At 41.0% G+C, this 25199-nt stretch overlaps 1 protein-coding gene across 1 annotated transcript in view; it reads left to right on the top strand.

Moving 5' to 3' along the window:
* Window positions 1-17864, top strand: part of LOC306848600 (uncharacterized protein) — a 34775-nt gene extending 16911 nt beyond the window's left edge. The window contains exon 2 of the mRNA XM_079383243.1: window positions 13470-17864. Coding sequence (XP_079239369.1) covers window positions 13470-16928 — 3459 coding nt within the window. The 3' untranslated portion in view covers window positions 16929-17864. The remainder of the gene's footprint in view (window positions 1-13469) is intronic.
* The last annotated feature ends 7335 nt before the right edge of the window (window positions 17865-25199 follow it).

Here is a 25199-nt window from a genome sequence, read left to right as displayed (position 1 = left end):
CAACTCTGAACCAAGCTGGTCCCGCAACCCAGTCATTCTCCAACTTCCTGGCTCATTTTCGTGATGTTTTCAGTAGCTCACCCGGGAATTCATCTATAGGTGAGCAACCGTATAGTTTATGACAAGGTTCAATATCAATTCATCAATATGCTCTCAAGTTCAGAACTCTTGCGGCTGCGAGCTGCTGGAAAGAGCCGTTCCTCCTCACGGCCTTCCGTCAAGGGCTTGAACCCAGCCTTCACCTCCACTTAGCTGCCTTCGATGACACCTATGGAGTAGAAAAGTTCATTCAACTAGACATCCGTTGTGACAATCGCATCCAGTCTTGCTCCACAGACACCTCGGTAGCCATTGCCACTCCTCCTACCCACCAACCAGAGTCCAGTGACCCTCCAGAACCTATGCAAACGGATTCTAGCCGTTTATCACCAGCGGAGAGAAGGAGACGATTATCAAGGGGCTTATGTCTGTACTGTGGAGCTAGTGGGCACAAGATCTTGGAGTGCACCCCTTCGTCCTCCTTGAGCTCTGGTGAGTACCATCCATCCTCCTATCACCAAAATGAATCCTTTGTCCACCCATGCCCAGCTTACTGCCGGTGGCTTTGTGGTTACAGTTACCGTCCTCCTTGACTCTGGTTCAGCGGGCAACTTTATCTCCGGAAGTCTCTGTCAGCAGCTCCACTTCCTAGGGTATGTCATTAACAGTGGTGGCATTCGTATGGACAAGGGGAAAGTGGAGGCAGTCACTTCCTGGCCCCTTCCCTCCAGTATTAAAGAACTCCAAAGATTCCTAGGTTTCTCCAATTTCTATCGTTGATTCATCTACAACTACAGCACACTCACCAGTCCTCTCACTGACCTGCTGAAAGGGAAAGCCAAGTCCTTAATTTGGACACCTGAGGCCAAGGAAGCATTCAAGAAGCTCAAGCATGCCTTCACCAATGCACCACTCCTAGTTCACCCTGACCTCAGGCTACCCTTCGTCATGGAAGTGGATGCCTCCACAACAGGTGTCAGAGCGGTACTGTCTCAGCAGCAGGGGATGCCTCCCAAACCCCATCCATGCACCTATTTCTCATGGAAACTCAGCCCGGCAGAGAGAAATTATGACATCGGCAATAGAGAACTCCTAGCCATTAAGCTGGCCTTAGAGAAATGGAGGCACTGGCTGGAGGGTGCAACTCACCCCTTTCTGGTGTTAACGGACCACAAGAACCTGTACTATCTCCGTGAGGCTAGACGGCTAAACCCTCGTCAAGCAAGGTGGGCCTTGTTCTTTACAGGTTTCCAATTTAAGATTTCCTATCGTCCAGGACCTAGAAATGTAAAGGCCGATGCCTTATCCCGAATTCATGCGCCGGAAGAAGCCCCGGAAGAACCAGAGAGGATATTGCCATCTGAAATCATTTCCAGCCCCATCCAGTGGACCTCTCCACCAGTCGCCTCTACCAATCGGCCAGCTAATCTGCCGGGCTGCCCACCGGATCACCAGTATGTACCCAGAACTCAACGCACTCCTCATCCATTCCACTCACACCTCTCTTGGTACTGGCCACCCAGGGGCCAACTCTCTCTGCTACGAGACCGCTTCAGGTGGCCCAATATGGCCAGGGATGTGAGAAGGTTCGTGCAAGGCTGCCCTGACTGCGCCATCTCTAAAAGTCCCCGCCATCTACCTACTGGTAACCTCTGCCCATTACCCATACCAAACGATCCCTGGTCACACCTAGGGGTAGATTTCATTACGGATCTGCCTGCCTCAGATGGAAATACCTGCATTTTTGTCATCATAGATCGATTCTCTAAATTCTGTCACTTTATACCTCTCGCAGGTCTACCCACGGCTCTCCAGACAGTGGGACTTCTGTTTAATCAAGTTTTCCGGAATTATGGTATCCCTGAAGATATTGTGTCAGACCGAGGACCCCAGTTTATCTCCAGAATCTGGAAGGCGTTCTTCTCACTCCTAGGTGTGACCGTGAGCCTCTCCTCAGGATATCATCCGCAGTCGAATGGGCAGACCGAGCGTAAGATCCAGGAAGTGGGACGCTTCCTGAGAACCTTCTGCCATGACCGCCAGAACTCTTGGAACCAGTTCCTAGGCTGGGACGGGTACGCGCAAAACTCCCTTCATCAGAGCTCTACTGGACTCACTCCCTTCCAGTGCGTACTTGGTTTCCAGCCTCCCCTGTTTCCCTGGTCAGGGGAACCATCCGACATCCCTGAAGTGGATTACTGGTTCTGAGAGAGCACATCATCAGCTACAGCAGGCAGTGCGCAGACAACGTATCACAGCAGACGTTCGACGGTTAGCCAACCCCACATACCATCCAGGGAAGAAGGTGTGGCTGTCGACACGGGACATCAGGCTGCACCTGCCTTGCCAGAAACTTAGTCCCAGATTCGTTGGTCCCTTCACCATTCAGGAAAAAATCAACTCTGTCACCTATAAACTTCAATTACCACCACATTACAAAATTCACCCTACCTTTCACGTCTCATTACTCAAACCATTCTCTCCTTCTGTTTCCCTAGAGCCTGGCCAGACAGAGGAACCCCCTCTCCCTCTCATCCTTGATGATGGTGTCGTCTATCGAGTAAAGGCGATCTTGGAATCCCGGCGCCGTGGTGGTAGATTGGAATATCTTGTTGAGTGGGAGGGATATGGCCCTGAAGAGCACTCGTGGGTTCCCAGAGGTGACATATTGGATCCAACACTCCTAGAGGAGTTCCATGCAGCTCACCCCAATCGGCCAGTTCCCCGATGCCATGGTAGACCACCACGACGCCTGGGTTGGCCCTCAGGAGCGGGCCGTGGAGAGGGGTACTGTCACAGATCGGCCAGGCTCTCCTCTCCGCCAATCACAACGTTCCACATCACCCGAGTTCTGATCACGCACACCTGCACCTCGTCACCACAGCAATCAAGATCAGTATATATTCTCACACCACAATTTCCTCTTTGTCCGATCTCGTAAATACGACATGGACTACTCACCTGAGACCTTCACGCTGAGTATATTCTTTATGATACTTACCCTCTGCTACTTGCCTCCTGTATCTGCTCCTTGTGTTCTCCTCTCCCGCCAGATTGTCTGTCTTCGTGATCAGTGTGCTCCTGAAGTCTCCCCAGTCTCGTCTGATCTCCGTGTCTGTGGACAAATAGGGCATTCTCTGTTACCCGCCCACCTCTCTCCAGTTACAACTTCTAAAGTCATCTACTCACCTCAAGATATCTCTGCACTGCTCCATTTACCTCACCTGTTCAATATAAACACTATGAGTTTTACTTACCACCTGTGTCCGGCTATATATGTTACAGAATGTTAGAAAATAATCTTGTTCACTTACTCACAGAAAACAATATATTGATTTAAATTCATTTTAAATTAAATGAAAAGTCACTATTTGTATAGAAAGCCTGTATGCGAGGAGGCATGAATGATCATGGATAATAGTGTGATTCACACCTGAGAAGACAAAGGCCCATATAATGAGCTGCATATTGCCTTCCAGTCAGGTGTGTGACAGAGAGGGAAGAGTTATAAGAAAGAATGTGAGGACAAAATTTTATATCAGAATGAGAATGCGCTTTATTGGCCAGGTATGCGTACACATACAAAGAATTTGTTTCTCTACTGTGCAACAGAAAGACAGCAACAGGACAAGACACGGACAATAAAATAATGATATACAAATAGGCAATGTACAAATAGCAAAAACACAATATATATATAATATAGACAATTATGTGTGTACAAGTCTGATATGTGCAAATTTGAAATGTGTGGTGAATAAATAATGTGTATATATAGTTTATAGTTGTGAAGTGACATACAGCCAAGTATGGTAACCCATACTCGGAATTCGTGCTCCGCATTTAACCCATCCAACGTGCACACACACACCGTGAACACACACCCGGAGCAGTGGGCAGCCATTTATGCTGCGGCGCCCGGGGAGCAGCTGGGGGTTCGGTACCTTGCTCAAGGGCACCTCAGTCGTGGTATTGAGGGTGGAGAGAGCTGTGCATTCACTGTGCACTGTGCATTCACTCCCTCCACTTACAATCCCTGCTGGCCCGAGACTCGAACCCGCAACCTTTGGATTACAAGTCCGACTCGCTAACCATTAGGCCACGACTTCCCAAAATGTATTGTGTGATAGTTAAATACATTGTATTCCCTTATTTACAATGTATTTAACTATCACACTAAATAATTTGAGATTCACTTGTGAGTGCAGTTAAAGTCAATTCAAGTCAAGAATCAAGTCACCTTTATTTATAGAGCGCTTTTAACAATACAAATTGTGCCAAAGCAACTGCACTATATCAGAATAGGAAAATAGTGTGTCAATATTGTAAAAATTACATGATTAAATTTTCAGGTAAATTTCAATTTCATTATTGAATTCAGTGATGTCATTGAACAGAGACCTTTAGAACTGAACTAAGCTGGACAATCAAGTCGATGATATCACTGGAAATGTAGTATCCATTGGTGACAGAATGGTGAAAAAAAGTGAAGTGACATTCAGCCAAGTATGGTGACCCATACTCGGAATTCGTGTTCTGCATTTAACGCATCCATCGTGCACACACACAGCAGTGAACACACACACACACCGTGAACACACACCCGGAGCAGTGGGCAGCCATTTTATGCTGCAACGCCCGGGGAGCAGTTGGGGGTTCGGTGCCTTGCTCAAGGGCACCTCAGTCGTGGTATTGAGGGTGGAGAGAGCGCTGGACATTCACTCCCCCCACCTACAATTCCTGCCGGCCGGAGACTCGAACCCGCAACCTTTGGGTTTCAAGTCCGACTCTCTAACCATTAGGCCACGATTTCCCCGGTGAAACCTTGGGTGAAACCAGGCTAGTAGTGGTTAGCGCCAGCAAACGTCAACGTGATTTATTGCTTTGACCTTTGTGACCTCATAATAATATTAATAATTTCCATATGTGACCTTTGATCTCATAACAAGTTTCAGATGCGGAATCGGTCGAGCGTGAAACTCCGTGTCATCCGGGGATGAGCCATGTTGTCCGGTTGGAGGAAAAACATAAATGAGTTGTCAAGTAATGTTTTTGAAGATTTTATGGAGCAAAACATTCTCATCATAGGAACATCTGTGTGGCGCGCCCCTCCCCATCTGCGGCGTGCGCGCGTGTTCCAAGGCGCGCGCTCTCTCTCTTTCCCCGTCTCTCTCTGTCTCTGTGGGATCCATGAGAAAAAAACATTAATGAACAAGCAATATTAAAAAAAGTAAAGGACATTAAGAGATCGGTTTTAAGACACACGCCCAGCGCTCACGCATATTCTGTTGATTTAAATAAAAACAATTTAAATAAAATAGGCTATCAATGAGTAGGGATAATGTTTAGCTTAACGAATAAAATGGTTCAGGGAAAAACAGAAAATACACCTCTTCACAGTGGGTCTCAAATAAAATGATTACAAAAAATGGTCGTGTTTAAACTTTAACTCTCTCTCTAGCTCTCTCTCTCTCTCACACACACACACACACACACACACACGTGTAGCCATCTAAAATGGTGATATTACATAGAATCCTGATGTTTTTTTTATCTATAGATAATTATACATATTACAACCCATCACAGAAAACTTTACATCTAAGAAAATAAATAAATATTTAATTTGCTTTATAAGTAATTTACTCATGGGCTCAATAAAAAGTTCCCCCTCTCTCTCTGAGAGGATGCTTGCCCCCACAGATTAAAGAAGTACATAGACACACATTCAATTGTCAGAGTCTTACTCTCCTCTTTTAAATGAATTGAATATAAATAAATTATGCGATCACACATACGATATGAAAAAAAGCAAAACATTGACTAGTTTTAGGGAACAAAAATTTGTAATGAGGGTCGAGCCAAGTAAAAAAATAAAAATTGAACAGGCAAATGGTAAGGGATATAGTGGACTCAACATATCAGGGCATGCCATTGTTATGTTTGAAAGCCATAAACATTTTATTTTTTATTTCCATGGACATATTTAAATTCAGTTCACATTTATTTGTATAACTTTTTTCACAAAACAAATTGTTGCAAAGCAGTTTCACAGAAAAGTAAAGTTTCTACATCCTATTTACAAACTTTTATATTCATATTTACATTATATTAATGCATTTTATCCTGTATCATCCCCCTAAACCTACGCATCGCAGTAAACTTTCTGTATTTTATATTTTCATAGACATTATTTAATATAATATATAATATACAAAGCTGCTACGATCGTGGGGACAATTATTTGGAGTATTACTACACATTGGGTTTGTGTCATCTTTTTGCTATCTTGTACAATGTCTATTTTGTATATAGGTATATTATTCTTTTTATTCTCTTTATTATCTGTGTGTCTTGTACTGTTGCTGTCATTCTGTTTCACTGCGGAGCTTCTGTCACTAAATCAAATTCCTTGTATGTGTAAACATACCTGGCAATAAAGCTCATTCTGATTCTGATTCTGATTCTAAACCTGCCCATCACAGTAAACTTTCTAACTTTTTTATTTTATTTATTTATTTTTTATATATATTTTCATGAACATCATTTAATATAATTCAAAAAGCTGTTAGGCTCAGGTCAAACATTTGAAGTATTACTATGCATTTGGTTTGTGGGGACACTCCATAGACATAATGATTCTTTTTTTTTTTTTACTGTACAAACTGTACGCCTACCCATTACACAAGAATGTCTGCCTATACATCCATTTTTGATAAAATATTGATTGTAAGCTATCTTAATTATGAAAACTCAAGAAATTTCATCATAAATTACAAAACACAAGCATGTATATCCATTATGCTAACATATTATTGTAACTCCGTTTGTACCGAATACACTATAATCAGACTTTAACCGTTAATATAATTTTAAGATACCGAAAAACACAAATTTCAAAACTTCTTCAGTGCTTCAGTGATTATATGTAACATACTGTATATAAATAAACATTTCAAGCTAAAAAGAGACTCAAGTAACAAACTTGTTTTATATTTATTAAGGAACAAACATGTTACTAAAGCAAAGCAAAACATTGATCATTCTCTTCATTTAAAGAATATCGTAATAAAATATATAATTATATATGTCAAACATGTTACTAAAGCAAGTAATTTATCATAAATTTTTAAGAAGTATGCAACATTTAAGTTTATTGAACTTATAAAAGACATGATTCTCTTCTTTTAAAGAAGGTGGTTAAAAACTGTGATTATATAACATACATTATTCTGGGGGCAATGATGTTCATACCTTGAATGAAATGTTTACAAAATGTACCTAAGTTGGGAAATTAAGTCCTGTTTTGAGCTCTTCTAACTCACAAGAGTGAAATGTCAGTCTGAGTTGGGTGAGCTGACACGCACACGCACACACACTCACTCACACACACACACACACACGTTGGTTTTAATGTTTTCTGGGGACGTTCCATATACAGTAGTAATGATTTTGCACTGTACGCCTACCAAAATTCTGCATAAACCCCTTTTTTAAATAAAATATTGTTTGCAAGCTATCTTAATTATGAGAACTCAGGAAATTTTCATCATAAACCACATTTACATTGTTATATCAGAGTATTATCCACATCATTATTTAAATTTGTGTACTGATAAATCATATAAACACACCTACATAAACATTCATGCTGCTCACATATTACTGTAGAGCAGTATAATCAGACTTTAGCCATTAATATGCTTTTAAGATTCTGAAAAACACCAATGGTAATACATATATTATTATATATGACAGCATATTACAAAGGCAATTCATTCATCACACATTTTAAACACATATTCAGCATTTAAGTATATTGAAACTTATAATACACATCATTCTCTTCTTTTAAAGATGTTAGTAAATAATTTTGATTATATGTAACATACTATATAAAAGTAAACATTTTGAAGTCTTAGGCTATAATAAAATGTATTACATTTTTTCTGTGAACAATGATGTCCATTCGGCAAATTAAAGATTAAAGATTACTAAAATAAAAAATAAATAAATAAAAATGTTGCAAAGAATATTAAATATAACAAAATCTCAGAGAGCCTCCCAAGGTTTAAAAAATGTATTATTATTAAAGTATAATCTTAAGAGAGTAAATGAGATCTTTCAAACTTAAAAGATTGTTTAGACAGAATCTTAAAGGTTTTAAATAATATTTTACTTATCTGTTTGCAAATTTAACCTTAAGTATGATTTTTATTCAACAGTACCTGTTAAAATTTTAGTTTATCATTTTAAAATAAAATTGTACTTAATTTATTTCAAAGCATTTTCCCGCTTAAAGGGCTAAATAAAAAGTTTCCAAATCTTAGACCATTACTAGGGCGAGCCTGTGATCTAGATCTACACTTATATAGTTGTATATGTTCATACTTTTCTGAACCAACCTTTATCGGCGTGATAAATATCATAGGCCCATCAATATACTATTGGTTATCTACTGAAAATATATGTAGAAATATACCAAATGTGATGTATCTGTTTTGTATGTCAGTCTCTGAAGAGAGATTTTATGACTTTTGTAGGCATCAACCCCTTTCCCTTATAAAGCTGAAAATGTTTGTTTTAGTTAGTCAACTACAGACATGTTGCCACGACGTGCATTCTTTGGATTACACGCTTGAATTAAGTAGCACATGTGAGGAGCATCTACTGCCGTTCAATGGCTCTCCTGAGAATATTTAATTGAGCTAAAAAAACAATAACAAAAAAAAAAACACAGAACAAGCTAAATGACAAAGACGTCCAGTGGTAGAAAATACCTACACCGTTAAAACCTATATACAATTTGTATTAAACATATGCTTTTGTTGTTAAGACTGCTTATTAATAGTGATAATACTTTTAAGTTTTGGGGGTTCACAAGTCTCATAGATCTAGATCATTTATTTATTTATTTTATTTTCTTATTTAAAAAATTCAATTAATTCCTAGTAAATATGGGTCCAAAACATGAAATACAAAAGAAATCAGGTTGGCAAATATTTTTAAAAATAGGGAATCCCAACTCCAAACAGATATACACACACATAGCATTCAGGAAGGTCAGCAGTTCAGATAGGCATATGCAAGCTAGTTCTCAAACATTTTTCAAAATCAAGTATGATTTTAAGGCATAAAATTGCTTTAAAGCTTGAATAAAATTTACCAAATGTAGTTTCGTACCCTGTTGTGTTCTTACAAAGTCATTAGTCGATTCTCTTTGTTTTATAAGATTTAATTTTAGTACTTAACTTAATTACTGACACATATGTGATGAATGCACGATGAAGCGAGAATCAGGCGACCAATTAAGTTTGACTTAAGTTTTAAGAAGGGGAATTTATTTATTTATTTTGGTAACACTTTAGGTAAGGGTACACAAATTACCATGAATTCATGCATAAATTCATGCATGAATTATGCGTTACTTCATGCATTAATATCTCATGAATTATCAGGAACTAACAAGAATTCAAAGTATTTCTATCATGACTTCATGGATGAACAACACATTAATTAAGACATTAACTGAGATGGGTACATCACCATGATTTATGTTTATTACGCATGATCATGATGTTTTATTTGTTCACAAAAAAAAAGCATTTACTATCCACTGTGGATAAATCTATACTTTTGGTACATGAATCATCATGAATTCATGTTGAAGGAGTGGATGCCGACCATACCCTTCACAATAATATTATTTCATTATTTCTTGTGTGTTTATTAATCAAGTTATTGATCAGTATTTAACCTCCTAGATTATTTGATGATTGACTTGGTTCCATACTGAAGTCTATTCTGTTCATAGGGTCACAGTGCCATGATTAGGTCAGGGTGGCCTCCCATCTACATGAGCAACAGTGATTGGGACAACTGTGACATTTATGTGTTCTGCTGTTTTATGATATTGTTTGCAACTTGCTTACTGAGCAATTTAACTGGTATTTGCATAATCAATATTAAATAATCCTGCATTATTCTGTATTTTTACACTCTAAAAAGAGACAAGCATAGTGTGTGTGTGTGTAATGAACCATGCTGCATGCTGATAAGACTCTTGCCAGAGCTAGGCCACCTTGAACAGAAGATATGTGTTGTCTGTATGTGTGAGTCGGCATCTTTTCCTGAGTAAGGGGAGAAGTTTGTCATTGGATGCTTTTTGATCGCATCTCTGACTCCTGGTCTTCATTCAACACCTGGTCCTCGGGTGTTAACTGTCAATTCCCTTACAATGCATAGAAACATAGCATAATTTTGTGCATGTAAAACTACTTACCTCATGCATGCATACAGGCTAGAACAGTATGTCAATTAATGTGAGAACTAATGTTTTTCATTAATTATGAGCTTCAAGCACGTTCATGTCATCCTCATGCAGTAAATGGACAGACCCGAACATTGGCCAATCACAGCACATAACTTGTAAAATCTGTTGGCATCCAAATACAGTACTCATCATTAACTAAGCATTAGCTTCTCATGACTTCATCATGCGTGGGGCCGATGTAGCATGTATATTCTTATATTATATTATATTATATTATATATAAAAATATATTCTTATATTTTTTGTATTCAGCACAAACTATGCTACAATAATATGCAACCAAGATGAATGTACATGCTTGCATTTTGTAGAAACAAATTATGCGTGGTTAGTAAGTTTTGGGGAAAAATAATTAGCTGAAATAAGGCCATAAATGACACACTAAATAGTCCTGAATAAGACTTTTGAGTAATCAGTCTTGTAGGCTAGAATATTTACTTCACAATTATATTAAAATTATTCTACTTACTCATTCACAGAAAATAGTATATTGATTTAAATTTAAGACATGTTTTGTGACCGAAAGCCAATATGTGAGGGAGTGGCAATGGTCTTTAATATTAAGTGATTCTCACCTGAGACACAAAGGGGCCCTCACCTAATGGCCCTCTAATGGCCCAGCAGTGTGACTATGACTGAGGCAGGTAAGAGAGAATGTGAGGAGACTGAAAAAAGCGGGTTTTCAGATTATTTGTATTTTATTTACAACAAAGTATAATCAAAACATACATAATGAAGGTCAAAGACACATTGAGCACACTGATCTAACCACAGAGATGTGAACAGACTTTGAGTCATTCCTGCAATGGATTCTGTTCAACAAGTGAAACAAGTAAATCATATCTCATATTTATGTGTGTTATTTAAGTGTTTCTGCTTATTTCCATGGATTCAAGAAGAAAAAACATAATGTAAAAATGTAGCAAATACGCTCCTTAAAAGCTTTCAATTGAAAAATAGTGATCTGTCGTCGATGCTTGAGGCTTAGGCCTTCAGAATGATATATAGTTTGTCAAGATTAACTTTGTCCCGTTTCATTTAATCTATTCGAAAACAATGACACATGCAAACAAAGAGTGTTCGGTGCGCTGGTGTCCTGCTGCAGGTTAACAGGTTTAATATGCATGGGTCAAAAACACAGGCAGGGTCGAACAAATGGCAAACAGGGTTAGGCAAGACAGATGAATACTCAAGTAAACGGGTGTGGTCTTCGATCGGCGAACATTATCCAGAGGGCTTGACAAGAGGGGTACACGACAATAAGGGGTAATCCAGGTACACGAGCAATGGTCAAGGCAGGGGCAAACAGAGTCCAAATGGAAGGCAAAGGGTTAATCCAAGATACAAGGCAGAAGATCAGGAACCAGACAACGAGGCAACACGAAACGACTAGACTTAAACTAAAACTAGAAATGGAAAGTAGGAACGGCTCCGTAAAGCTGCTAACACTCGGAGAATGATAAACGCAGAAAAATACAGGTGACTAAACACCAAAATAAACACGGAAAGGCTTGGTAAGTAGCTAATACTTGAAGAGTGCTAAACCCTAGACAATACTCAGCAACTAAATCAGGATCTGAGTGTGTTTTATGTAGATTGTGTAATAGCTCTTAGAAGAGCTTGTGATTGGTGACAGCTGTGCAATCGGTGCAATCAGCTGTGTGTGTCATCAGTGCAATGGATGATGGGAAATGCATTCCAGTGTGATGTGTGGTGTGAGAGTCAATATGATGGAGAGGCGACCTTTTGTGGCTGTCGGACAAAAGACCAGGAACCAGATTCGTGACAGGAGTAATGATGCTGTAAATTTAACTTTGCTCACAGGAATAAATTACATTTTAAAATATATTCAAATAGGAAGCAGTTATTATAAATTGTAAAAATATTCACAATATTACTGCTTATGCTCTATTTTGGATCAAATAAATGCAGGCTTGGTGAGCAGAAGATAATTCTTCAAAAAACATTAAAAAATCTTACTGTTTAAAAACTCTTATTCTTATCTGTACGATCAAAAATATTGTAGTATTTTTAGTTCTTATCATCACGAAAAAACAAGGCAAACACACTGGTGCGGCCTTCGACCACAGAGGGTTAAACCAAAATGTTTCATATTTATTTTTATTTATTTTTTGGTTAGAAGAGTATCTTGCTGTCAGCCCAAAAGGTCTGATTAGTAAAACTAAACTGACTAAATCTAAATCTGCATTCTATGATTGATGTTGAGACTGCAGCATCATTACTGAATTCAACTCTTGCCCTGAGATTGTTGAGCATTCACATGGCTGCTGTACAGTGTTAATTTTAGGACATCATCAGCATCTGTTTTCAGTCAATGGACAAAACAGCATTACATTAAATGCCTCAGAGCAAAAGAAATTGACACAGTCTGACTAAATGGCATTTTAAGGACTTTTTAAACACCCCTACAAACTTGTAATTGAGTATTATTTTAGCAATGTAACAGTACTTGTACTTGAGTACAAACTGATAGTACTCTTTCCACCACTGCAGGACAGTAGCCCTCCAGGAGCTGAGTTTGACACCCCTGCTATAAGTTGATGAAAATGTAATATAATACAGTTACTCAGATGCAGCCACAGTGATGAAAAAATCACTCTGACATTCACTGTTTAAAAAAAAAATTGGCAGCGTGCTGTCATGGAGACCTAACTAGGTTGACTGCGTGTGGGCATTTCACTCATATTGGATGTGTCAATGTCACATTTATTTGACCACCAAATTAAAATATTAAACAGAACAATAAAATAACTCCAAAATTCTATTCTGTGCAATCAAACCTATACAAATGATCCAGAATTCAGCAGCATGGCTTCAGTGATCTACTCGTCTGTTTACCTCTCTGCACTGGATACCAGTTGCTGCTTGCATCAAGATCAAGATATTAATGTTTACATACAGTACAGTCATGGGCAAATTAAGCACCTGCCTTGGGCATAACATCACATCAACAAAATGATCAAGGGTGGGGCACTTTCGATGGGAGTTACCTCTGTAGTACTTTTGTCATACAGCTTTACATCATTTGACCATAATCTCATGAGTTGTATCATTAAATCTTACTTTTTCTTTTTAGGTGGAGAAAAACTGCAATTTTATGGTGTTTCAACAAGACAGAGAAAGCCAAAATTTTCCTGGAGGATTCTATTCAAACATTACTGGAAATTCCATCCATGCACAGTTTTTGTGTATCTGCACAATAGTGCACATTAGACACAGACGTGTTCCGTCATATGCAGATTTTACGGCAAAACATTTACTTACCAGTCCAGAACATCCAGTTGATTGGATAGAATTGTGGAAACTTACAATGAACTACAGATATTCCAATATTAAGAATAAAAACAAATTTCGCCCACCGAAGATACAGTCCTTCATTGCGAACAGATCAGATTTGCTTAATTTTTTCAAAAGAGATGACAAATTAAAAGTAAAATATAAAAACAAATATTTATACAAAAGCAGTGAACAAATTGATGTTTATGACCTTAAATTGGAAAATGAGAAACTAATTGTTGAATACAAAAAGGGTTATGTTCTGGTTGACCTTGACCAAAATGACAAGCCAATTCATTTTGAAACAGTTTTAGGACACAATGAACCTGTAAGGATTAAGGAATTACAGTTTCCACAGGACCCTGTGCCTGAAAACACGGAAACTGGAGAAACTCTTCCAAAGGAAAAAGGAACGTCCATGACTGTGATCAGAGAAGAGACAGACTTGACTGCGATCGTACAAGAAGCAGTCATGACTGTGACTGGAGAACTGCCAGGCATGACTGAAAATGGTGGAAAGACTGTTATGACTTTCACCAGAGAACTGGCAGATGTGACTGTGATCAGAGAAGAGGCAGACATGACTGTGACTGGAGAACTGCCACCAAGGATTGAAAATGGTGGAAAGACTGTTATGACTGTCACCAGAGAACTGGCAGACATGACTGTGACTGGAGAACTGCCACCCAGGACTGAAAATGGTGGAAAGACTGTTATGACTGTCACCAGAGAACTGGCAGACATGACTGTGACTGGAGAACTGCCACCCAGGACTGAAAATGGTGGAAAGACTGTTATGACTGTCACCAGAGAACTGGCAGACATGACTGTGACTGGAGAACTGCCACCCAGGACTGAAAATGGTGGAAAGACTGTTATGACTGTCACCAGAGAACTGGCAGACATGACTGTGACTGGAGAACTGCCACCCAGGACTGAAAATGGTGGAAAGACTGTTATGACTGTCACCAGAGAACTGGCAGACATGACTGTGACTGGAGAACTGCCACCCAGGACTGAAAATGGTGGAGAGACTGCTGAGACTAGAGGCAGTACGACTGCGGCTGGAGGTGGTGCGCCTGCAGTCATAGATGGGGCCGTAGTTGAAGAGGCTGCAGTCAGAGGTGCGGCCATAAATGGTGCGGCTTCAGTCGGAGGTGCGGCTGTAGGTGGTGCGGGTTCAGTCGGAGGTGTGGCCATAGGTGGTGTGGCTGCAGTCGGAGGTGTGGTCATAGCTGCAGTCATACGTGCTGTCAAAGGTGGTGTACCTGCAGCCAAAGTTAAGCTGGCTGTTGTAGGAGAAGAGATGGATGTGACCACTGCCACGACTGCGGTTGAAGAAGAGACGGCTGTGACCACAGCCACCACTGCGGTTAGAGAAGAGGCGGCCATGACCACGGCCACCACTGCGGTTAGAGAAGAGATGGCCGTGACCACTGCCACCACTGCAGTTAGAGAAGAGATGGCCATGACCACAGCCACCACTGCGGCCACGACTGCAGTTGAAGAAGAGATGGCCGTGACCACAGCCACCACTGCAGGCACGACTGCGGCTGAAGAACAGACGGCCGTGACCACAGCCACCAATGTGGTTAGAGAAGAGATGGCCGTGACCACAGCCACCATTGTGGTTAAAGAAGAGACGGCCGTGACCACAGCCACCACTTCGGTTAGAGAAGAGAGAGCTGTGACCACTGCAGGCATGACTGCGGTTGAAGAAGAGACAGCCGTGACCACAGCCTCCACTGCAGCCACGACTGCGATTGAAGAAGAGACGGCCATGACCACAGTCACCACTGCAGGCATGACTGCGGCTGAAGAACAGACGGCCGTGACCACTGCCACCACTGCAGTTAGAGAAGAGACGGCCATGACCACAGCCACCACTGCGGCCACGACTGCAGTTGAAGAAGAGATGGCCGTGACCACAGCCACCACTGCAGGCACGACTGCGGCTGAAGAACAGACGGCCGTGACCACAGCCACCAATGCGGTTAGAGAAGAGATGGCCGTGACCACAGCCACCACTTCGGTTAGAGAAGAGAGAGCTGTGACCACGGCGGCCACAACTGCGGTTGAAGAAGAGACAGCCGTGACCACAGCCTCCACTGCAGCCACGACTGCGATTGAAGAAGAGACGGCCATGACCACAGCCGCCACTGCAGGCACGACTGCGGCTGAAGAACAGACGGCCGTGACCACAGCCACCAATACGGTTAGAGAAGAGACAGCTGTGACCACAGCCACCATTGCGGTTAAAGAAGAGACGGCCGTGACCACAGCCACCACTGCAGGCACGACTGCGGCTGAAGAACAGACGGCCGTGACCACAGCCACCAATGCGGTTAGAGAAGAGATGGCCGTGACCACAGCCACCATTGCGGTTAAAGAAGAGATGGCCGTGACCACAGCCACCACTTCGGTTAGAGAAGAGACAGCTGTGACCACGGCGGCCACAACTGCGGTTGAAGAAGAGACAGCCGTGACCACGGCCTCCACTGCAGCCACGACTGCGATTGAAGAAGAGACGGCCATGACCACAGCCACCACTGCAGCCACGACTGCAGTTGAAGAAGAGACGGCCATGACCACAGCCACCACTGCAGGCACGACTGCGGCTGAAGAACAGACGGCCGTGACCACAGCCAACAATACGGTTAGAGAAGAGACAGCTGTGACCACAGCCACCATTGCGGTTAAAGTAGAGACGGCCGTGACCACAGCCACCACTGCAGGCACGACTGTGGCTGAAGAACAGACGGCCGTGACCACAGCCACCAATGCGGTTAGAGAAGAGATGGCCGTGACCACAGCCACCATTGCGGTTAAAGAAGAGATGGCCTTGACCACAGCCACCACTTCGGTTAGAGAAGAGACAGCTGTGACCACGGCGGCCACAACTGTGGTTGAAGAAGAGACAGCCGTGACCACGGCCTCCACTGCAGCCATGACTGTGGTTGAAGAAGAGACGGCCGTGACCACAACCACCACTGCAGCCACGACTGCAGTTGAAGAAGAGACGGCCGTGACCACAGCCACCAATACGGTTAGAGAAGAGACAGCCGTGACCACAGCCACCACTGCAGCCAAGACTGCGGTTGAAGAAGAGATGGCCGTGACCACAGCCACCAATACAGTCAGAGAAGAGACGGCCGTGACCACAGCCACCACTGCAGTTAGGGTTAGAGTCAGGATTAGGATTGGGTTAGGTATAGAGATAAAAACTAGTTTCACCCTCATTATCAACCACCCTCATTAGAATATTGCATCTGATTGGCCAAAGCTTACCTGGGTGTATCTGGTGAATCTTAGGCCCGAATTACACGTAAGTGATATCGTTGGATCCGGGAAGCTGTGAACTTTCAAGTGGTGGTTTCAGATGAATGGATAGATAGATTAAAAAATAAATGAAAAAAGTTCAATAAACAGCTGGACACACCTGAAGCATGGACTGTTTTTAATTGAACATACTAAAAGAGCAATCCAATTTTATTCCCCTAAGTATTATTTACTTGTAATTTTACCTTTTCAAATGTGCCACTATCCTATATTGTCTGTTAGAATTTTTTGTCATATAAAAGGCATTAAAATTTAGTATGTTGACTTATCATTTTATATATTTTGATATCTACAGGTCAAAATCATTATGTTGTTTCAATGTTTACATCAATATAAGTGCTGTCTTTCTTTGATTAGGCCTAGTTCCAATAAGCAATCCACTATTTTGATTGGTCTGTAATTGTTAATCATCATATAAATATATATGTGTGTGTGTGTAGAAGATTTTTATTAGTCAAAATATGATTTAATCTATAAAACTATATATGTACTAAGCTATTTTTCCAATATATGTGTGTGTGTAGAAGATTTTTATTAGTCAAAATATGATTTAATCTATAAAACTATATATGTACTAAGCTATTTTTCCAATATAAGCATATATGCCTTGTGTGTTAAGGGCTCACATGGAGAGTATGTTCTGACCCTTATGATGGAAAACATATGTGGAAATACAAAGAAGGCTTCTTTCCTTAAACACGTCTAGGAGCCCCTTTTCTCTCTAGGGATAGAGCATATGTACAAGGAATATTGCCAAATAAGGGAAAATGCACATGTATGAAATGTTCTTAACACGCCTAGAAGATAGACTATATAAAGAGAAACTCAGAGAACGTTGGGAGAGTTTTCTTCTGCAGAAGACCTCTCGGCTTTATTATCTTGTTATAATAAAGTCTATTTTCTGGCATCGAAACCCCAAGACTTCAGAGTGATTTTTCATAGGAAATGCGGAAGCCACCACAAATTGGCGTCATGAACAGGATTGGAAAGGAGCAACAGGGTGGACGGCCGCTTTGGGCAGACTTTTGACAAACAGCACAAACACTGGCCACTATTAAAGGTAAGCAGATTTGCTTATATAATTGGTTTGTGTTGTTTGCTAGGCTGCCCTTGGTGGTAAGGTCACTAAAAATTGCTCTTCCAAATTTAAAGAACTAAGAAAGAGAAAAAAGGGGGTTTTGATTCCAGAATAACTAATTGCATGTAATAATCTGTGTTTGTTGTTAATGGGCCTTGAGGATAACATTAAATGTTAAGCAGATAAAGTAGAGGAAAGCGAGCAAAGTCCTTAGGATAAGGCAAAAATCCTGCTGGGAGCTGTTTTTTCTGTGTTGAGAAAGCGAATCAGGAAAAAAAAGTGAGCAGTTCAGACGCAGGTCGCTCTAGAGGAGCGTAGTGTAGTTTTGTCTGTGTTTGTGTCTGCGTGAATGATTGAGGTTGTATGAAAAATAAATATATTCCATATTGGGTGGGTAAAAGCTGCGCCCCCCTTCTGGAATTCCCTTGAGAGCGACGCAGCTAGTGCCGCGCCTGAGAGGGATGATTGACTGCATGAACCCTATAAATAAAGGGGCACAGAATGAATGAATGAACCCTATAAATAAAGGGGCACAGAATGAAAGAATGAACCCTGGGTGAAAAAAGGGACTAGAAGGAGTGAATGTGATTAGGAAACATTTGTATCAATAAAGATCTTTTATATGTTTATACGTTTTAGAGCTCTGTGTGATTGAGAAGGCGAACATTTCTGAGATCAAAGTACCAGAAGTAAGATCTAGGCATTAAGTTAAAAAAGTATAAAAACAATAAAAATAAACTAAAATCAACCTATAAGGGTGGACAAAAGAATTGAAGGAAAAATAAATATAAATATTATTTTTAGTAGTTTTGGATATTGAGTGATTATAAAATAGAATTGAAACTATTAACTCATAAAGAAAGTGTACATGTGTCAGAGAGAATAAAAAACGCTTAAAAGTTTAAGGATGCAGGTCACAAAATAAAGAGGAGAATATTGGATAAAATAGTTAAAATAAGTGGGAAAAATAGTAAGTTAAAGAAATATATATAGAATCTTAAATATTATATTGTAAGATTATAGAAAAGTATGGCAGCCACTCTGGTGGAATTATTAGGATTAAAATATCCATTGTGTAAAGAATTGATAACTAAGGTCTCAAACAAATGGCAGAAGAGAACTAAAAATCTGATGACAAAATGGCCAAAGGAAGGGGCATTTGATGTAGCATTGTGTGAGGAAATGGAAACTCTGATAAAAAAACTATAAAACTAAAAGTATCTGTAAAAAAAGAGAAAAGAGAGAAGCAAAAAGGGAAAAAAGAACGAAGTGTTAGCCATGTTTAAAAAAGAAGGGAATGATGCATTAAAAAAGTATAAAACAGGCAAGGAGAATACTTAAGGAGGCAGACAAAGAAACAAAGAAAAAGGAAAAGTTGTTTTCTACACCACCCCCATATCTGCCCCCTGAATGTCAATTACCAATTCTTAAGGGAACGGTAGAAGTTTTGGGCAAAATGCAGATGGAAGGACATGTAGAGTTGGAACAAAAAATGGAACCAGATGTAAAACCAAAGACGCGACTGAGAAAAGAAAGTGGAGGATTTTTGCCGATAGATTGTTATAGACAGGCATGTATAGCATTAGAAAGGATGAAAACAAACCAGGAAGGCAAAACAGAATATGAGGACGTGTTAGAAGAGATGGGGAGAAAGGATTGGGAAATGGGAGCACAAGCAAAGGTTATGGAAGAAGGAATAGGGGAGAAAATTAAAGAATCAGGAAAAAAGATTCAAGAGGTAACTAAAGTGAATAGACGGAGAAATAAGCTGTTTGATAGCAGTGAGGATGTGAATGAAGATGAGGAGTCATTTGATAAAGGAAAATGGAGCAGAGAAAGAGGGGCTTTGAGACCACTGGCTGCACAATTTCCAATTTTAATCAAGGGTTCACAGGGACAGTATGTCCCCTGGGCCACACAGGACCTCGAGGGACTGGTCACTCGCCTCCCAGATATTCATGAGGGGCCTGGAAAGTGGATTAAGGTGTTCGAGGAAGAAACTATGGGCAAACGTTTAGCTGTGGGGGACATTAAAGCACTGCTGGCAAGAATAATGGGAGGGGCAAAGATGGAAGAAATTCTTCAAGCATCCAATCTTAACAGAGCTGTGGACACTCACTACATGGATGGAACTGTTTTTGATGCATTCCGTCCAGAAGTATGGCAAGTACTGCGAGCAGAGTACCCGATTAGACTAGACCCTAAATCATTAAAGGGAGAACAGCTGGGGGAAGCAGAAAATCCAACCACATATGTTCAGAGACAGCTAAAAAGATGGAACCAAGAGACTGAAGGGAATCCAGAAGGAGACCCGTTAATGGCTACACTGTTAAGAAATGCTGTGATTGATGCCATGCCACAAGCTGTAAAGAGCAGGCTAGGGGACGTGGTTGGCTTAAACTCTAAAACACACAAAGAGTTCTGTGACCATGTGTCCCATGCAGTAGAACAGCATAGAAAAAATTAGGGTTAGGGTTAGGAATTAAAAATCTCCAAAGGTTGTACACTGGCCTACATTTCCGCTGCCCGCTTCAGTGCCTGCTTGAATTCGGCCCCTCATCTCAGCGCTCACCAAACCTCATCCTCCTTTGTCTGTGTATTTTGGATGTTTACTCTTTTATTTTTATTTTTTTGGGTTAGGGTTAGGGTTAGGTTAGGTATCTAAGAATCCAGAAATCAGAACAGGTCTGATCTCGGTTAGGCACTGGCACACATTTCAAAGGCCCGCTTCAGTCCCAACTCCAAAAAAGAACCCCCTCCAACAGCACCTCCACATGTTTTATTTGTTCCCATTGTTCTAAATGTTGTCTCATAGAGTCTGTGTCCTGTATCTCCTCCAAACAGGTGTATATTTATTGGTCTGATGTTGTTTTAATATTGTGTATATGTATATTTATGTATTTAAAACCATCATGATAAAAAATCAGTAATATATTTATTAGTGCAATTTAAGCAATCATGATTAAGTAATATATTCTATTAACTCTCACAAGTCCCCACATGTCCATCAAGTGGTAAAACGTTATATTGTGCATCTCTATCTACCCCATGACCTTTTGACCCCTGTATTATATTTTAAAGACTGAAATTGTTGTTACTAAACAGAATACTTTTTCTTGAGTTAATTAAATGTACAAAATCAATGTAATTAGCAAAACAGGGCCACAACACCAAGGGTTCACCGTGTCAGGGCTGGGACGCCGAGGGCCCACCACCCAAGGGCTGCAAAATCAAGGTGCACGCCAACCAGGTGCACCCCAATCAGGTGTCCTCCTGCCAGGGGTATTCGCCCAAGGTCTACCATCTCTAGGTGTAAGGTTTGAGGTGGGTGAATTCATTAGGTCTACCATCTCTAGGTGTAAGGTTTGAAGTGGGTGAATTCATTAGGTCTACCAACTCTAGTTGTCAGGTTTGGGGTGGGTGAATCCATTAGGTCCACTAAATCTAGGTGTAAGATTTGGGATGATAAGTTTCGTCAATTCCAGTGGCTTTAGGTGTTAGGTGTATGGGGGTGTTAGGGTTAGGGTTAGGGTTAGGATAGAAGAGAGTTTTCCCAGGATAGGACCCTGAGGGTCCCACTCTGGGTTGTGCACGGTCCATCCCTCCACTGGTCACCCCCAATTCACATAAAGACCAAGAGAGGTCACAGCAGGCCAACTGTTAAAGGCTGTTCATAGGGCTATTGAGGCCAGGGCTATTGAGGCCAGGGCTATTCAGCTTTAGGTCTGGTTAAGTTTAGGTTTGTGCAGGATGGGTCTGTAAAATCCAAGGTATGAATCCCGGGGTGTCTGGTGGGTTTTAGGTTTTAGGTATGGTGAGTTGGTTAGGTTTAGGTTGTGTTATGGTTAGTCGGTTAGGGTTAGGGTTAGGGTTAGGGTTAGGTTAGGGTTAGGGTTAGGGTTAGGGTTAGGGTTAGGGTTAGGGTTAGGTTAGGGTTAGGATAGAAGAGAGTTTTCCCAGGATAGGACCCTGAGGGTCCCACTCTGGGTTGTGCACGGTCCATCCCTCCACTGGTCACCCCCAATTCACATAAAGACCAAGAGAGGTCACAGCAGGCCAACTGTTAAAGGCTGTTCATAGGGCTATTGAGGCCAGGGCTATTGAGGCCAGGGCTATTCAGCTTTAGGTCTGGTTAAGTTTAGGTTTGTGCAGGATGGGTCTGTAAAATCCAAGGTATGAATCCCGGGGTGTCTGGTGGGTTTTAGGTTTTAGGTATGGTGAGTTGGTTAGGTTTAGGTTGTGTTATGGTTAGTCGGTTAGGTTTAGGTTTGGGTTAGGGTCAGGTAGATCTCCTAAGTCTCATTAAGACCTCTTGGAAATTTTGTATCAAGTCTCATGATCCATAATCTTTCAAATTTCAGTCTATCACACAGCGACCAAAATGGGTCGGACTGAAGTCCAGTCACCCTGAGGGTCTCAAGGCCGTGGGTAAGAAAGTGCTGGACTACGTGTCTACGTTTTTCTATTTTATTTTTTATGTTGTGTGTGTGCTGATAGACTCGGACCCTTAAAGCATTTTTTGTCTGGCCTACATATTGTTTGGAACACTTTGCACAATAAATTAAATAAATACAGTTCTCTGTTACTGGAGTGAGTTGCTGTGGGACTTGAAAGACTTGTTTTGTTGAACGATTGAATACCCATTTTTTATGATCAAAGTATTTACAGATTAACTTTTTGTTCTGCGGTGCCATAGGTCTGAGTTTGCTATTCACTAGAATGTCTGATAAATTTGTATTTCTCCTATAGGCAGCTATTTGCTTGTGTTTCTGCAGGAAGGGAGTGTTTTCAAAGAACCTTTCAAAGTTAGACTTAGCTGCACGGTTTAATTGTTTGCTCATTAACGAGAAATTGGACACTAATGGAATAATTTTTGTTTCTCCACCCTCTGTAGGGTTCCTTGGAGTCCTGGGGAGGAGAAAGGTCTTCAGGGCCCTTCTTAAGAAGGACCTTGAGTATCCTCTGTCCCTCAGGGCCCTGAACAGAATTTTTGTTGCTTCCATAAAGCAGGAATGTTCTGTGCATATCCTGTGAAATCTGAGTAACTGGGATTTTACTATCCCTTTAAATGTATGTTTAGGATGGAAGCTGTGTTTGTGCAGTAAGGAATGCGTGTCCGTTTCTTTGAAATACACTTTAAAGTCTAGCTGTCCTGTCTCTTCGAATTTCTGTCCCTTATATGACACCACATCTAGAAAGTTGACCTCGGTGGGGTCAATTGTATATTTAATTGTTATAGATCTCTGATGGGTATTCAGGTGTTCTGCAAAGTCCTTAAAATCATCCATGGAGTAAGACCACACTCCCCATATATCATCCAGAAATCTAAAGTAATGTAGAGGCCTTTTTGTGCACGAACCCAGAGCCGATTGTTCCCATCTCGCCATGAAGATGTTCGCGTAGGAGGGGGCAAACTTTTTGCCCATGGCTGTGCCTTTAACTTGCAAATAATATTTAGAATTAAATTCAAAATCATTTTTAGTTAGGTTAATATTTAATAATTTTAAAATATAATCATCAGGCCTTTTTGGGTCTGGATATTGAAGCATGCACTCCTGGACTGCCTGGAGGCCTGCTTCAGTTTCTATGTTCGTATATAGGCTATCAATATCTATGGTGAATAAAAAGGCTCCTCTGGGAATACTGATATCTTTAACTTTCTGGATGAAATCATAAGTGTCCTTCAAATAGCTCGGGTGTTTCTGAGAGATGGGGTTCAGAAAATACTCGATGTACTCAGCTGTCTGATAAGTTTCACTGTTGCAATCGGACACTATGGGTCTGCCGGGTGGAATCTCGTGTGGAATACTCCATTTTTCAGGTTCCTTGTGAATCTTTGGCAATAAATAAAATCTTCTCATTCGAGGAGTGCCACTGCCACTTAAATATTCCCTCTGTTTTGAGTTAATGATACCCTTGTCATACATCTGTTCTAAGATTTTTCTAACCTGTTTCATGGTTTCAGAATAAATGGGTTTTTCTAACGGTTTGTAGTGGTCACTGATGTTTAATTGTCTCTCTCCCTCCCAGACATATTGCTCTCTATCCATGATGACAATGGCATTTCCCTTGTCAGCAGGTTTAATAACAATTTCTCTGAGGTTTTTTAGTGTGTTCAAGGCTCTCAGTTCCTCTCTCTGGAGGTTGGGCCTTGGTTTCAAGCTCCAATTCAGATTTTTAAAGGCATACTCATCAGCTGTGATCAGCTGGCCTACTTGCTTGGGAAGTCTGCTCAAGGCTGGAGTCCAATCCGAATTGTGTGTGAAAGGTAATCTTTGTTTTTTAGTCTTTTTGCCCTCAAAGAAAACCTCTAATTTTATTCTTCTATGAAATTTTTGTAAATCTAGTCTAAGCTGATGTTTGAAGTCTTTCATTTTTTGGACAGACGGAATAAATGTGAGGCCTTTCATGAGCAGGGATGACTGTGAGGGAGAGACACTAAAATGTTTGGAAAGATTCACAACAAGCCTATGGGCACCCTTTCTCGGGTGTTCACTCACTACAAGTTTAAATATCGTGCCCAGTGCTCCAACATGTTCCTGGCTGTCTCTGCAGTCCAGTGCAGGCCGTCACTCTCTACCTGAAACTGTTCCTCTGGCAGGAGGGGGATGAAGGAATAATTTTCCTCTATGTACTTGTTCAATTCATCTAAAAATATTTTTTCTCCTTCTGGGAGAGATTGGGGGATATTGATCAGGGGGATCCACAGCTGGGCCTCTGGTAGTCTCTCTTGTGCCATCTGATCCAATCTGGCACACTCTCTCATCGCTGAGATGCGTAATCTCTGTGTGCGGTTATTCAGGCCAAACGCCAAGACTATTTTTTCTACTTTTGTCTCTACTGTAGCTTTTTCTATCAGATTGGCAGCGTGCTGCAATTTAGCCCCTGGAAAACTGTCAATCTGTAAATCTGGAATGTCAAAAGCGGGAATCCTGCTCAAATTAGAGTCCCCGATGATCACGTGTTTCTCTTTGAGTGCCAGTTTCCACTCGTTGAACTTCTTGTTAGTTCTAAGGTGCGTGTACGGCTTATGTGGTGACCTTTGACCTTGAATGTCGGCTACAGAGATTTCAATTGTTTTACTCATTTTCTCTGCTTGTCTGTTTTTTTCTG

The sequence above is a fragment of the Barbus barbus genome (genome assembly GCF_936440315.1).
Source record: "Barbus barbus genome assembly, chromosome: 28".
Classification (NCBI taxonomy): Eukaryota; Metazoa; Chordata; class Actinopteri; order Cypriniformes; family Cyprinidae; genus Barbus; species Barbus barbus.
The sequence above is the reverse complement of the archived record's forward strand: the minus strand, read 5'-3'. Positions and strand labels throughout refer to the sequence as shown.